The 15834-nt window shown below is 46.9% G+C and overlaps 2 protein-coding genes across 8 annotated transcripts in view; one reads left to right on the plus strand and one right to left on the minus strand.

Annotated features, from left to right (window-relative positions):
• Nucleotides 1-2416: 2416 nt before the first annotated feature.
• LOC110300814 lies at nucleotides 2417-5335 on the minus strand. The gene is made up of 2 exons (XM_021171087.1): nucleotides 5213-5335; nucleotides 2417-2928 (listed from the first exon to the last, which is right to left on the minus strand). Exons 1-2 carry the CDS (start codon nucleotides 5333-5335, stop codon nucleotides 2434-2436), a joined length of 618 nt encoding a protein of 205 aa, XP_021026746.1. The 3' UTR covers nucleotides 2417-2433.
• Nucleotides 2819-15834, plus strand: part of Fat1 (FAT atypical cadherin 1) — a 120116-nt gene continuing 107100 nt past the window's right edge. For 6 of the 7 annotated variants that reach the window (XR_003837393.1, XM_029480377.1, XM_029480379.1 and 3 more), the window contains exon 1: nucleotides 2819-3303. The gene's annotated coding sequence lies outside the window, so the exon portion shown is untranslated. Of the gene's footprint in view, nucleotides 3304-5887; nucleotides 6022-15834 lie in introns of those variants that run through there. The other variant, XM_029480378.1, reaches the window with a different exon arrangement.

Raw genomic sequence — 15834 nt, forward strand, 5'->3', positions numbered from 1 at the left:
ATAGTATATATTAATATATACTGTATTGTGACATATATATCCATATAACATATATATCCATATCCAGAAGAACCATCAAGAAATATATATATATATATTGGTTTTTTTGAGACAGGGTTTCTCTGTGTAGTCCTGGCTGTCCTGGAACTCACTCTGTAGACCAGGCTAGCCTCAAACTCAGAAATCTGCCTGCCTCTGCCTCTCAAGTGCTGGGATTAAAGGCGTACGCCACCACACCCGGCCTAGGATGTATTTTTGAGAAAGCCTCCATTACTCTGAATTGGGGAAGGAGGAGGAGGAGGAGGAGGACCATCAACAGCTCTACAGGCTGGGCAGTTGTGTGGCTTAAGGTTCCTCTTAAAGGGTGTATGCAGAACCCAGAGGAGAGCTGGATTTGAATGCAAAAATAAAATAACTAACGTCTGGGAGAGATACTTCTTGCCAGCCCCAGAAGTATGGGTGCAAGAAGGGGTAAAGGGGATGTGACAGAGCTGAGCACAGTGCAGAGGGGTGAAGAGAGTGGGGTGTGGGAGAGGGTGAGATGCGGGTGGGATGCAGGGGAGGGTGGGGTGCTGGGAGTTAGTCAGGCTCTTGAGAATGCAATCTTGTTTAAAATTATTATTTTCCCTGTGCTCTGTTCTGAGCAAAGATATAAAAACAACTCTAAGGCCGTGTTACTATATCTTATCCACATAAACACACCTCATCTATTAGGACTTGAACCTTACATAATCTCACTTAGCAAGTTGTTGGTACTTGAGAACTACCTGGGGAATGATTGAGTCCTTTCATGATTCTGCACTCCCATACTTTAGAAGTGACTCGGTACTGGAGTGGGAACTTGAAATATAATGCTTGATGTAGCCTTAGAAAAAGAAAAAAAAATTAAAGATATATAGCAAGGTATTTCTAGTAGTATTCTCTGTTGTGATCAAGATGTTTTTAAATATATTTTGACTTGAGCAGCCACTAACCAGATGTGGGTAGTCAACATATGATACATAGTTGGAAAGATTAAGGAATTAAATGTTACTTTAATTTTATTTAAACCAAAATAGCCAATGGCTAGTCCAGGTCCATTCTCAATGCTCAGGTCAAAGGGTTTTGTTCAAATTACCCTGTCCTCAACTTTTAAAGCGAGCCTTTTTTTTTTTTTTTTTTTAAAGACTGAATACTATCAATAAAACGTAAACTCCTCTGTGTTCTTTTACAACTGGAATACCTTGGTTTGCCTAAGCAACTCTAAAGACTAGTCTATCAAACCAAATTGACTTGCGCACGCAGCAGTGCCTCGGGAGAGTGTGGGTCATTTTGAGCACTTGTGTATGTGGTCAATGTCTAACATCAAGTGTGGACCTAAAAGCAGGGCTGAGCATGCACAGTTACCATAGTGAGGGATAGAAGTGACTAGGCACTGACAGGCTTGCTTGATGAGACAGTCTTCTCTCTGATTCCCCCCTCCCCAGCTGCCCCTGGATGTTCAGAGGCCTCTAAGTTTATCCCTCCCCCACCACCCCCGCAGCCAGTCCACCTCCCTTATAAGAAATTTCAGATCGCAAAGGAAAATCAGGGGCCTGGGCGAACAAGCGATAAGAAGTACCCTTTACATACATGCTAGACATTTTCTAAGATGGTCAGTAAAAAACATATTGTCTGCACGAATGGATGCTATCCGTGTGGCAAACAGATGAGACCCAGGGAGGCTTGCTTGTAACGTACAAGTTTTACCTTTCACAACAGATATTGGTCCCATACTACCTCAGATGAGGGAGTTCGCTGCAGCTTGGAGCAGTTCTCAAGCCTATGCACACACCCACAACACTCGGTCTCTTCCTCTTTCCTTACCGTTTGAGCCCCCTAGCTTTGTTTGCTTTTAACCTCTCGAAACTACACAGACCAATATATTTACGCAAACAGATGAAAATATGTTGATGGAACCTGTCTCCGGTCCCATCCCCTTCTCGCCTAGGTTCCTTCAAATCTAATAATAATCTTTTGGGGCAGTGTCAATTTACATAAATGGCTCCTTTTATGCTGTTCAGGAGATGCATTTTGGCATTTTAGTGGCATTAAAAAAAAATCCCATAGTAGATATTTTCCCAGAGCCTGGACGCTTATATAAAAGCGACATGTCCATTTATAAATTAAGCTTCAACGGGGTTTGCATTTTTGTAAATTTATGTTGTTTCAAGGTGTAGGCAATTGATTTGTGTATTAGCCATTATCACTACAGATTACTTGTAAGATACGTTAAAAAACTAGCTCCGCCCCTGTCGCTTCCTCCTACCTCTCGAAATCTATGATTCAGACTAGGTCTAAAGACAGAGGAGCATTTGGAAAGGATTTGGAGATTAAAAATACGATTTTCAACACAAAGACCACAAGCAGCGTTGGACAACGAGAACTATTTAAAATTTTAAATAGTTTAAAAATTTAAAACATCACATCTCCAGAAGTTGGAGGACGACAAAGTCCGAGTCGTCCAGTAAGCTTGCAGAGACTGATCGCGGTTCTGCCCTGCAAAAACCCGGGCGGGCGACACAGACACGTTGCGAGGAGTTTCAGCTGCAGAAGAGGAAGAGCATCACCTGCAGTCCGAGGCGTGGGAAACGCTGCCGGACCCGGTATTTCCGAAGCCCGGGAGGCGAGCGCCACGGGGGGCCCTGGCTGGCTGATTCGGTGGTGAGTGCGAAGAAGCCAGCACTCGGCGGAGCCCCAAGACTCCGCGGGGAGGAGAGGGACGGACATTTCTTCGTGGGGACGGCTGCGGCCCACGGAGATCACTGCAGCAGGGAAGCTGGAGGCAGCCTTGGCGTCCTTAGCTGCAACTGGCTGGGAGGCCGACTGAAGTCGGAGAACCCGGTCAGCGCCGGGGAGTCGGGGGCGAGGCGGGGCTCTGACGTCACCTCCCCTCCCCCCCAGCCGCTCCTAGAGGGAGGAGTAGGGAAAAGAAGCAGAGATCCGCCGCAGTTGCCAGCCGTAACTCCTCAACTCGGCAGCTGGCTGCCTGGACATGTCCTGACAAACTTGGCTTCCCCTCGGCGCTTTCCCCAGACCTCGTGCGCTCTCTCTCCACCTCTTTTGGTGCTCAAACTTTCCCCGGGTTGAGAGCCACTGAGAAGGCGCCCACCTGAGTCCCGCCAGCACTGGAGGAGGATCGCGCTCTGCTTGGGGATATGCTGAAGATCCAAGGGAGGCAAAGTTGGTACTTCGAGCCCGGATCCTAACAAATATCCAAACGGCGTGGGAATTACCCAACTGCCGGGGACTAGAAGGGAGAGCACCGAGGACCGGGCTACTGTGGTGAGTTCTTTGTTCATTGCATGCCTGGTAGAATTGAAGTTTAATCGTAAATGAAATAACGTGGAGGGTGTAAGCGAGTGGGGGAATTCATGTGTATCCTGCACGGTCTGCGCTCAAGGAACTGGACTGTCCGCGGCCTTCACGGGGCGCGGGAATGAAAGGCAAGCATGCGCAGCTTTTGGAATTCACAAAATACACACAGAGCGCTGTTCAAAAGAACTTGAGAAGTGAAGCCGTTTGTGCATTATTTTCAGTGTAACTTGTTATAGAAATGGTGCCCTGGGAGGGCGCGTTGGGGACTGAGTGATCTGCAGTGGCGCAGCGCCCTCTAGTCCGAGCATTGGGCAAGGCGCGCTCCCAGCTCTCAGCTCAGTGCAGACCTCGAACTTGGACCTGCCGGGTACTCTTAACGACGTGGACCAGACAGAGCTTGATCGCTTCCACCCTAGCCTTCATTTACGCTGGACGACACTTAATACATTTCAGAAAACCAGCTTGGGTGGACCGAGTGTAGAGGCAGTGCTGGAGGAGCGGGTTTTTGGGGGGAGGTTGGGGGGAAAGTCCTTCTTCCACCTAATTTCAATGAGGCTCTGGGGACAGGGTCAAAGAAGATCGACTATTTAAAGGATGTTCGCGGAACTTGAACTACACCTCTCTTTATGTGATTCTCTCGTGGCCAAAAAGGTATCTCTCCATTTCGTTCCGTTGGTGGCTAAAGGATTAGCAAGATGTGGCAACACAGGAGACTGCATTTTTGGCTTTCGGCAGTTCCTGTAGCGACCAAGTGCAACTTCTTCTAGTAAGCCTGGATATTTAGGATTCTTAATTAGATATTTTAGTCCTAGTAAGCACTGATATATCAATGAATGATTTTTAAACAGGAATTCCTTTGTACCATTTAGAAAATCCAGTGATGATTTAATGTTATTGAACGATGTGTTTTTATACTTTTTATTGTTCTTTCCCTCTCCTAGCAGCGGTACCCTAGGCCCTCTTACATCCCCTCCCCCAACGGCTTGCTTGCGTGTGTGTGTGTGTGTGTGTGTGTGTGTGTGTGTGGCTGTGTTTTGTTGAGCGTTAAAATTCCGGGGAGGGGAGGGGGTCGCAAACTGGTTGAGCTTGGAGATCGGGTCTCTCACTTTCGCAGCGTGCACTGACCGGTAACTCCGCGAGCACTTCGCGCTATTTGTAAGCCGGGGCCAGATGAGTCTTTAGGTTACGATGATGTTTGCCTTTTCTGGGTGTTGTGAATATATGAGTTCTAAATACCGAGCGGGGAATTCAGAGGTACGAATCAGCACACTCATTCTGCAGGCACTACTTTTCCTTCCCAAGCGTAACCTGCTAGACACCATTATTACTATCTTTTTCAGCCACCTTGCTTTAAGATGGCTTAAGAAGTGACGTTAACTTTGAGCCAAAGAAATACACTCTGGCCCCCGTCTGCGGTGCAATTCCCTCTGCAGCTGCCTCCACCCGCTCCTAGGGAAATCTGATCTCTTCGTCCTCGCAGCGTTAAAATGTTCGAGCCCCACAAACTTTCCGAGGTCAAGTCCTTCCTTTTCTCTGGGTTGCGTCCCAAAGCGTGGCTGGCTTCGGCTGAGTCTCCTTTGCTCTTCAGCCGGTACCTGGAGCTCTGCAGGCGCCGCGGATAGACTTGCAGCCCTAGGATGCGCCGGCTGGACGCTCGGGCGCCAGAGGGAGTTCAGCAAGTGGGGAGCCTGCTTGCTGGGGATCTCCCTTTCTCACCGGAGAACTTGTAGCTGCGGGGCCAGGCTCACAGACCCTTGGGGCAGAATTAAACGCTGAGAATGCGCACAGGGAGGCTCAGCACCCTTTGTCCCGCAGACCCCGGGATTGAGGGGGTGGGGGGGGGGCGTCTGTCTCGGAGACTGGCACTGGGGCTCACCGCGACGATCCGAGAGAGTCTGAGGTCCAACTGAGTCTGAATTAACAGGTCGCGGGAAAACTTATTCATTTCTTCAGGCCTAATGTGGATTTCAGGAGGAAGTAAATTCCGACCTAACTGCATTCCTTTCCAGACCCTCTGTAGTTTTTCACCCCAGAGGCTGCAGCCTGGGAGAGAGGCATTCAAATGCGGATTCGGGGATTTCCTGGAGGTTGGGAAAAAAAAAAAAGTCTAAAGGAATGCTGGGGTTGGGGGGCGGGCGGGGCGTTGTTTCTTAGGTCCTAGGTGACTTCTCACTTTCTGCCGGTTTTTTTTGGGGGGGGGATCAAATGTTTCCCCTATCTTAGCAGGGAACATTCAATGAAATTCCTCCCAGCAGCAGCAGCTCGATATTCTAACACAGTCCCCAAACTGTCCCTCTCCGTCTGGCAAGCTCCTCGAAAGGCGCTCGCCTCGCTCTGGGTCGGACGCCTGTCTGGGTAGCCCCCGGGGCGGGCAGGCGGGCGGGCGGGCGCTTCTGCCCGGGGGCGGGGCGGCCTCGGGCTGCGCGCACGGAGTCAGGGAGTCTCGGCGCTGGCGAAACTAGAGCCGGCGCTGGCAGGCGTGGCCGCGGGCGGAGGGATACACACGGCGGGGAGCTGGGGCGCGCGGGCCGGGCTGGACGCGGCGGGGCTGGACGGACGGCGGCGCCATGCGGACGTGCGGGTCCAGTGCGGCTCCCGGCACAGCGGGCTCTGGCCGCCGGGCGCTCTGAGCACCCGGGCTGTGCGCCCGACCGCACCGCCGCTAACTTTGGAGTCAACTTTGCAGTAAGTTTGCTGAGGGCGGCGTTGAGGCTGGGGCCGAGGGTGAATGTCCTCCCTCCCACCCACGCTCCTCCGGCTGCACCGTGGCCGAGGCTGGTGCCGGTCTCCTTGCCCACTAGCAGAGTTGAGCGGCGGCTCTAGGGTGCGGAGGCGGAGGGGTGGAGGGACCGGCGAGACGTGGAGGGAATGGTGATTGCAGAGTTGGCGTTGGACGCTGCGGTTCCCCGGCCAGCATGCTACTCCCCGCAGCGCCAGGCTGTCTGACCCGGGAAACCGGACTGCGGGCTCCGGGTTCGACTCCTGTCCATCTCGGCTTTGGAGCGGTTTCCAGATACAGAGATGAAAGCAGAGCCGATCGCTTGAGCGTGGGATCTTTGAAATGGAGTCGCTGAGTTTTCTTAGATGTTCTGTGCCCGGAGGAGTGCAGCGCCGAGATTTAATGCGGCTCCTTTGCAAGGCTAAGCCTCCGGGGTAGTGTGCGGCCAGGCAGTTGCCTGTCTGTTTTCTGGAAGATAAACTTATGAGATCTTTATTAAAAGAGAGGGTCTGTTTCACAGTCCTCTTTCTATGGTTTCTTTTAGGAAGCTAACTTTCGGTTGTCTTGGAAGAATCCCACCCCCCACTGATGGGAATTGCAGGGCCTTGGAAACAAGGAGACAATTGTGTGCTATAGCAAAGTAAATTCGCAAATATTTTCTATGTAGTTAATTTTTTTTTCATGTGCTTGAACTATAGTTTCATTAGTTGGCTTTTGTTAAGCAACTCCCGAGTGCTGGTAGAGATTTTTTTTTCTTTTTTCTTTTTCTTTCTTTCTTTCTTTTTTTTTTTAACAAGCTGAGAATTTACTTAGACCATTAGAATCAGAAAAGATTTAAAAGGCACATAACTTACCTTTGCAAAAGCTAACTTGTGATGCTTTGTATTTTTGATATTTAATATTTTAGGAGCATATTTTCATGTGCGAATGCTAAGAGCTATTGATGTTTTTTCACATCAGTCTTAGCTGTGTGACCAAACCACACAAACAGTTGTCGCCTCTGCTCCACAACTGTATTGGTTCATTCTAGGTTATTTCGCTTTGCATCTCGGGAATCATTGCTATTAGAACTTTTCCTCTCTCCTTGTTAAATTATATAGAGATATACAGGTATTTAAAACAAGTTTTTTTTTTTTTTTTTTTAAATGATACAACTCTTAGTTGTGGCTGAAGTAGTATTTTACAAGCTTAGTGTAAGTTTTGTTTAAAAGTTTGCCCATTTCTTGAAAAAAAAATAACATCTTAAATAAGCCAGGTCCCCCTTTTTTTTGAACCCCCACTGTGAAAGGAAGTAAGGCTGTTAGAGGCCTTCATAAAGTCATTTGGGCCACCTGTGAGTTCATTTTTGTGGGTAAGTAGTCACTTTGTGTGTCTTTATTGGTTTCATATTGTGTGTGAGTAAATGGATCAGTTAACTTCATAGCAAAGATGTGTGTTCAGAGTAATAAGGGTCACCTTTAACTTCTCCTTTGTAGGGTACATCTTCAGCTTCAGCTCTTGGGCATCTTTGGAGAAGGCCTTTCTTTCTAGGTTAGAAGTGGAAGAGATCTTAGGGCATTGATTCTCTTAGGCTACTTGTTTCCCACCTAGGTCTGGCTGGTTTTATACATATACTCAACAAACCAAATCACATTGGCACATTCTAGCATCAAATGCTGTCTAGATGCCTGAAGGACCTTAGTTCATAGAGAAAGAGGAAGGACTGCATTCTAGTCTTCATGGTTGGGCATTTACAGTAGGAAAGTTTTTTTTTTTTTTTTTGGAGCAGATTGTGTGGCAGGTGAAAGTTGTTTAATTAAGACATGTCTGTTTGGCCGGGCAAGGTGGCACACGCCTTTAATCCCAGCACTCAGGAGGCAGAGGCAGGCGGGTTTCTGAGTTCGAGGCCAGCCTGGTCTACAAAGCAAGTTCCAGGACAGCCAGGGCTATACAGAAAAACAAAACAACAACAACAAGAAGACATGTCTGTTTGTCCTTAGACCCCAGAAAGGTGTTTTCAAATCAGATGGTATACACCACTTAAGATCAGAAAGTGGCTTGTTCTCCTCTGAGAAGAAGCAGTTCTACTTAAAACCTTTAGAAACGTGTATATTGACTATTTTCAAAGATTAAAAAAAACCCTTTTATTATTATTTTTTAATGTGTCTGGCTGTTTTGCCTGTTTGTATGTCATGTGCCATGTGTGTGCCCGGTGCCCTCAGAAGCCAGAAGAGATCTTCTGGAAATGGAGTTACAAATGGTTGCGAATTGTCATGTCAGGGCTGGGAATTGAACCTGGATCCTTGGGAAGAACAGCTGGCCTCTAAACCCCTGAGCTGTCTCTAACCCTTTTCTCTCTTTGAAAAAAGGCTGGCCTTTTCTTGAAAGATCTAGATTTAAATACTTCTGAGATTCTTGCTGAGTTCCAAGAGCTCCTTGTATACTTGAAAATAAACACATCTATTGCTTATGTGTTTTGTATAAGCCTTTTGGGAATTCAATCATTATTTAATCTTTGTCCTTTGTAGAGTGTACAATCATAGGGCTCTATGACAAAGTCTGAAGTAAGACACTGATGTGGTATCACCTGTAGGAAGTTCTGAAGGGTTTTGAGGTGGTGGTGGTGACCTAATTTTGGACAAGCTAGGAATTTAGAGCCAAATGGGCCACCATCTATAATGCTGTCCCTGGCCTGGTGGTTGCCCCTGAATTTTTTCTATTGGGGAACAGAAGCACTCTCATATTTTCCTTGTGCGTGTCCTCTCCCGTTTAATCCAGCCTTCTAGCCTCCTTTCTTGGTCTTTTATCCATCGGTCCATTTGTCAGTCCAGGAAGTGTGAGTCTTCTCTGCAAACCCCGGTGCTTGACGAAGTGGATGTGGGCGGACAAGTCAGGTTTCCCATCCTTAAAGAGCTCAGAGAGAAGGCTAGTCAGCATTGGATGTTGGAAGAGATTGGCGAAGATCACAATAGTCCATCCTAACACTTGAGCAAGCTGGGGCACCTGCAGTAGGTGGATTTGGCTGAGTTCCTCATGACTGACTGGGGAGTGGGTTGGGGCAACCAGGAATGTCCAAAGTAGCATGTGGCTTGCGTGACTTGATTGTGGTCGGCTCACTACAGAGTAAAGAAAGAGACCTTAGCTGGAAGAAAATGAAAACTCCGGGTGAGTTACCGCGGATGCTTCTTTCAACTTAGGTTCACTGGACTTCCTTCTTGTAGCTGCTGTCTTCTTTTGACCAGAGTAGAACACAGAACAATAAAAATGACAGTGCCGGAAGTTGGCCTTATGGGGCAAAGGTTAAGGACACGGAAACAAGGAAATGCTGAAGAGAAGCCACTGAACTGTATTAGGAGACTTAAGTTGCATTGTCTTTCAGATAGGAGGAAGTGTAGCTGTTGCTTTAGATTAACGCGCCCCCAGCCACACTGGTTGGGAGTCCTGCCCCCAAGACAGCTTGGCATGATACAAGCCTGTGAGAAGTGCCCCTTTAGTTTGCAGTGACACCGGGGTTGCATTAGGTAAGTAAGAGATCAGATTATTAAAATTCTTTGTCAAAACCTAGTAGGAATATACCAAGTCAGGGTCTGGGGAGAGCCCAGTGGTGAGTGGCTGCTTCTCTTTCCGAGGACCTGAGTTCTGTTCCCAGTACCCACATTGGTGGCTCGAAACAGCGTATAACACAGGTGTGGGGAATCCCAGGTCTCATGCGTGCACACTCCCACCCAGACACACATGCACATCCTTAAAGATAAAATAAAAATATACTCAAATATTTATTCAGTATGTACTGAATCAGCAGGCAGAGGCAAAAACAAAAACATTAGCAGACAAAAAAAAAAAAAAAAACCCAAAACAAAAAAACGCAAGTATATTCAAATGATATATAATACCAGAAAGAAGTTTGAGTGGAATAGGGTTAGAAAACAGGGTTACTGAGATGCATAATATACTGTGTCTTAATAAATGCATGTATGGGTCAGGTGTGGCAGCACAGGTGGAAAAGGGGGAGCAGCTCCCAGAAATTAGTAAAAGACAATTCTAGGTGACATTTTATAAATGGAGGTTTGACGGTCATCAAAGGCCATCTAAACTCTGAGTTTGAGGGATGGAGGGCAGTGTGTGGGGGGGAACGAGGGGCTAGAAGGGTTGTGGAGGGGGTGGCAGGAAGCTTTAAGGACTGTACAGTGCAGCCCCCAGGTTCTCATTAAATGCAGTCCACAGGATTGATCTTCTGTGCCTTCGCCTAGTCGGTTAGTGACAGACGCTGGGGCCAGATTTCAGTGATAAATCTTCTGCTCCCTTCCTCTATTTGATCCCAGCCTGCACCTTGGAGGGCTGCGGGGAAGTAGTAAGCCTCTCCCCTGAAATAGCAAAGGACAGTGGACCTGTGTGACTTCCTTTTTACCGTGGGAAACCAGCAGAGAGGCTGTCTTAACTTAGAGCAGATGGTGTTCCAGGAGGATTCTTCTTTAGGTGCCTGAGAGGGTAGACTCAGCCATGGGCATGTTGGCAGCTCTCAGATGAGGTCCTGACGGCGGTAATCGAGGCTTTGTGTGGGAAGAGGGTGCGTGTTGTGAATGAGGTAGAGAGCAGCAAGCAGTAGGAAGATTCAGGGGTCGTTTTGTTATAGGTTGCTTTTCTGTTTTAGGCACTCGGACGATGTAAAGGACTCAGGGTGTTGGGTAGGGGGGTGAGTTGCTTGAAGCATGATGTGTAAGATCAGGGGAGATGAACAGAGAAGAAGGTCATTTGCTTTCGTGATGTCTGAAGAAGAAATTCTCTGAGTGTGTGCGTGTGCGTGCGTGTGCCTGTGTGCATGTGTTGTGGGGATAAATCTGAAGGCTTTCTGTTAGGAGTTGGAGGCTAGCAGTGGTTTTTAGGAGAGAAGGAACCGTGAAAAGCAGTCAACGATGACATGCTGAGAAAGTTTTTTTTTTTTTTTTTATCGAGATCCTTTCCAAGGTAAGAAAAATCAGGGTGTTAGTTTAAAGGAAATGCAGTGTTGAGAGCCGTTTATTTATAAGTAGGGAGGAACCTGTGTTTATAGCCTCAGCAGGATGGAAGGGGCTGTTGAAGGCTGAGCTCTAGAGCAACGTCGTCGGGAAAGATGCAGAGTTTTATGGAGTCAGGATGTCAGGCAGTCTCTCAGGCGTCTTCGCCCTGACTTTACCCTCCTGCTCCGAGTGGCACTTTCCCCTTCCTGACCTGCCATTTTCGTGAAGTACCTTTGCCCGCACCGGAGTGCACAGTGAGCATAATTTGGCTCTTCACTGAAGCCATGATAATTTGGGAGTGGAAGAAGTAGCCACGGTAATTGCTGCTTACTGTTCCAAAGCATTGCGTTAAGTTATTTCTGTCTGCCGAGAGAAAGCACATTAGACCATAGGGACTTAAAACATGAGAGGCAGACAGCCTGTTTCTGTGGGCAGAATTTGTCCTGGACCCTGGGTGTGGTAGACAGAGAACGACCAACCTAAACTGTGATGGCCCCAGTTGAGAAGAGAGGGGTGAAAATGAAGAGGTGAGCCCAACCAAGGATGAATGCCATGTCAGTCCCATACTCACGTCTGTGATGTCAACTAGAAACATCACTTTCGTTATTCTAATAACCTTGTTCCTACAGACTCATGTACACAATATAGAGATTATCAAAAAATTTGTTTGCCTTTCTTAGAATGAGAACGCATTTAACTTGCATTTTGGGGCCAGGGAAAGTGGATTAGTGGGTCAAAAAAACCCCCAAACTCTCATATCCCGAGGCAGGTATCTGGACCTCACACCCGGGGGAGGAGAGAACTAACTCATGGGGACTTAACCTCTGACTTCCACATAAATCGCACCAAACACACTCAGTGCACACGTGCGTTAACAGGCATGAAACACTGGGTCCAGTCTCCAGTGAAAAAATCGAAAAAGTGACAGTAAAAAGAATATTAAACTGTAAACTTCAATAGCGAAATAAATCACAGTGACACTTGCTGATTCTGAGAGTTGTAGGGACCAGTGCAAAGGCCCAGTGCACAGTTCTTTGCTTACAGTTCCCTAATACATAGAGGATAAAGATGACCACTTTTGTGTCTGAGGACAGCGGCCTCTCAGTTATAAGTGTCATGGCGTCAAACAGAATTCATGAGTTTAAGAAGTTCTACCTCTGAAAGCATGGGGACTGAGTCTAAATCTTATAATTTTAAGTGAAAGTAGATTGAATCAAAAAAAAAAAAGAATACGTTTGAGGAGATATTATTAACCCTATGGAAATTAGTAGTCATGTTCTGCACACAGATGCTGTGTGCTGTTCATGAAGACTGGGCATTCGCAGTCGTTGGGGCATTTGACATGAAGTCTTCTGACGAAGAAGTAGGAGGGCATTAATATCTTACTTTACCAGGAAAGTTTTTTTTTTCCCCTATGGATTTTAGAAATCTAAACTAAAGATGTTTAAGGGGATCCTAGACTCCAAGACTGAGCTAAGGACACGTTCTGTCTTCCCTTTGGAAAATAGAAAGTAGAAGTCCCAACTTAATTATGAGTTCATGCCCTGTGACCGTCTTCTAAAGCTCAAACGCTAACTCTGGGCTAAGATGATTTTTGGAGTCTAATTTTCGTAAGTATGAGACTTAGGTAATAGCATACTTTTTAGACCCCCCCCCCCATATGTCTTGCTTAGAGCCACAGCTTCAGTTTGACTGTGACATTTTATAATGAAACCTGGATCCACTGTTTATCATTAATACCTCTATCTGTAGGGCCAATAATGTCCCTGAACAATGGATTACTAAAAAAATTCTATGATTTTGTTTAGTAATTTAGCTTAAGCACAGCGGTGTTCTGTCAGTAAACTCAAGAGTTTAAAGGAGAAAAAGTTGGGCTGGAGAAGATGGCACAGGAGTTCAGAGCACTGGCTGCTCTTCCATAAGACCCTGATTTGATTCCCAGCACCCATGGGGCAGTTCACAACTGTCTCTATCATCAGCTCCAGGGGATCCAATGCCGCCTTCTTGATTCTGCAGGCAAAACACCCAAACACATTAAAAAAAAAATCAATCAATAAATTTTTTCAAAGGAGACAAAAAAAAGTTGTAAATGTTTGTCTGAATGGTCCAGAAAGTTACTCCCATTTGTGATATGTCCTTTGGAGCCTGTGGGTTAGTTATAGAAGGAGAGAGAGGGGTGGGGAGGGAGGGAGAGAGAGGTGGGGGAGAGGAAGGAAAAGAGTGGGAGAGAGGAGAAAAGTGTTTGGGAATCCTGAGAAGATGTGGCAGGCACACTGTGTTTGGTTTCTCTTCATGGGGAGGGGACACCTGTACTGTTTCACCAATCGGGATTTCGTATGACTGAGAACTTGGGAGGGGACTCCAGGCTCCTCTCTGGTGCTGGGCCAGGGATCGTAGCTTGCCTACATGGGACACGCCCAAGTCTTGAAGTTGGGCTTCAAGCACTCAATACTGGTATCTGGAGTTCCTTGACACTTGTTCCTATTTCTTGCTTTCTTCACCTGCCTTAGCTGTTACTTTGACCCCTTGGCCTGTTTCTTCTGCTAATTAATGCCTCTGTCTTGATTAAGGCTCCGTCCTTGGCTGACTTTTTTCTCCCTTTCTAGCCTTAAGAGCTGTCTTCCTTGTTTGGATGATTCCTCAGATCAGTTCCTCCAGGCTGGATCCTTCTGCTTACCACACCTGCCCGTAACCATAGCCAGTAACCATAGCCTAACCATAGCCAGTCACCTGCCCATTCCTGAGGTAATTTACTTGTGTGGAGGAATGGTTTAATTTGGTTCTTAGTTTCCATCCATGATCAATGGTCCCTGTTCTTTGGTCCTGTCTTGGTGTAGACATCAAGGTGGGAACTTGTGGAGAAGGTCTAGTTTACCTTACTGAGAAGCAGAAAGGGGAGGGGGGAGGGGGAGGGAAGCAGGGTCGGGAGGGCGGCCTGGAAATGAGTGAGGTCCTAATAGCCCCTTCAAGATCATGCATGCTTCTAGTGATGTAGCTCTCTTCCTTTATACCTCACCCACCTCCTAATGATTCCATCTTCCCTGGAAGGTGCCACCAGACCCTAGCTACCAAGTCCTGGGGGAGAGTAAGAGACACTCTGGTGGGACTCCTCTAAACAGCTGCAATCAGAACCTGACCTGCTGATCCCATTTCCAGATCCCGGACCGATCTTCTTTCTCTCCGTCTCTCATCCCTCTGGGTTTATAGGCCATCCTCCTTGCTCAACATAGAGTCCTTGACATCTTTGGTATTTTTATGTTCCTTTTAGTCTCTTTCCCTCAATTTATCAGTGAATCTTTCAATAGGCCCAGAGTTTGACCCCTTCTCCCCACCTCCAGTATTGATCATAATGGTTTAAGCTCCCTGGCTTCTTACCTATCCTGTTGTAGCAGCTTCGGAATGGGGACACCCTCCCATACTGGCTTCAACCCATGCTGCCTACATTTCTACACACAGATTCCAGAGGGACCCCTTCTCCGTCAGCAATCCCATGTTCCTGCTTCAAATCCCCCCTGTTGTTTCTCATTTCATTGGGAGTAAAATATAGGGCCATAAAATGTGGTTGAGTAAATATGTAAATGGTAAGAGTGGACAAATGACCCTCAGAATTCTAAGCAGGGTGTGTGTGGGGCGGGTGGAGGAGTGCTATTTTAGTCTCTCTGTTTGAGAAGCCATAGCTACCTATTGGTGTCCTCCCACCGAGCATCATACGGAAAAGCAGGACAGGACAGGATCTCAGTTGAGGCTGGGATGAAGTCACGGATGTCACTTGTGTGATGTGTGGAAGATGATATTGTGGTCCTTTTCAAGACATAGTCCTAGTCTAATCCTAAAACATCAAATTCCAGTGTGTGAAGGTGCTGGCTAGCTCCTTAGTAACGTGCTCATGTGAGATGCTGATGCAGAAACGCTTCAAATGCTCTCGAAATGTATGTGGTAGGACTCCCTATGATCCTTTCTCTCCTGGCCTTTGTCGCTGGCTTCTTTTCCAGACCCCCTGTGCTCCAGCCTCACTGTGTTCCAGCCCCAGACCTCTCTCAGTTATTTTTCCCCATTCCACTGTGTCCGAGAGAACGCAGGCATTACTTCCCAGAAATGTCAGTTGTGCTAAGCTTGAGAAACACATAAAGTTTTTCTTCCTCCAGGCCTGGATGCAGTCTCTGACTGTGTACTTCCTCTGAAGCCCTTACCCACCATCCAGTGGGCTCTTTTTCTCTTGATAGCCTGTTTGCTTTACCAGGAAGTGCTCCGTCCATCTGTCCTTCCTTCCTTCCTTCCTTCCTTCCTTCCTTCCTTCCTTCCTTCCTTCCTTCTAGTATGGAAAGTTTGGTTCATTTTTAATTCCACAGCATCTAGAGATGTACCTGCCTCACAGTAGGTGACCATTAAATATTTGTTGAAGGATTTATAATTAAAAGAGCAAGCATATGACACACACACACAAACACACACGGCTAAAAATTCATACAGTATAGGACAAATGAATATACCTCCCTGTCTGCCTGTTCCTTCTCCCTCAACTGTTATCTATCAAGAGTTTTTCTCCATTTTGAGCCTATCCGTGTATATACACACAGAGAGACTTTCTTCCCTCCTTTGGCAAACATAAATGGGGCCAGCTTAGTTTGGCTAGTCCATTTCTCTAGGTATCTTTACCCATCAGTCTGTTGAGTGCTGTCTTATTTTTGATGACCGTGTGAAATTTCATGTGTAGAGCTAAGCAAGCACGTTGAAGTGCTTGCAGTGTTCTCTTGATGCAGTTGCTCATTGTGAGGTGGATGACAGTGACACTGTCCCTTAAAA

This window comes from Mus caroli, chromosome 8, assembly GCF_900094665.2.
Source record: "Mus caroli chromosome 8, CAROLI_EIJ_v1.1, whole genome shotgun sequence".
Classification (NCBI taxonomy): Eukaryota; Metazoa; Chordata; class Mammalia; order Rodentia; family Muridae; genus Mus; species Mus caroli.

Excerpts from the sequence above, each read along its gene's own strand:
- LOC110300814 (XM_021171087.1), bottom strand. The coding sequence starts at position 5,335 with ATGCAGTTAGGTCGGAATTTACTTCCTCCTGAAATCCACATTAGGCCT. Across the intron at positions 2,929-5,212 it reads GACTCTCTCGGATCGTCGCG|GAGCGGCTGGGGGGGAGGGG; the intron begins GTGAGCCCCAGT and ends TCCTCCCTCTAG.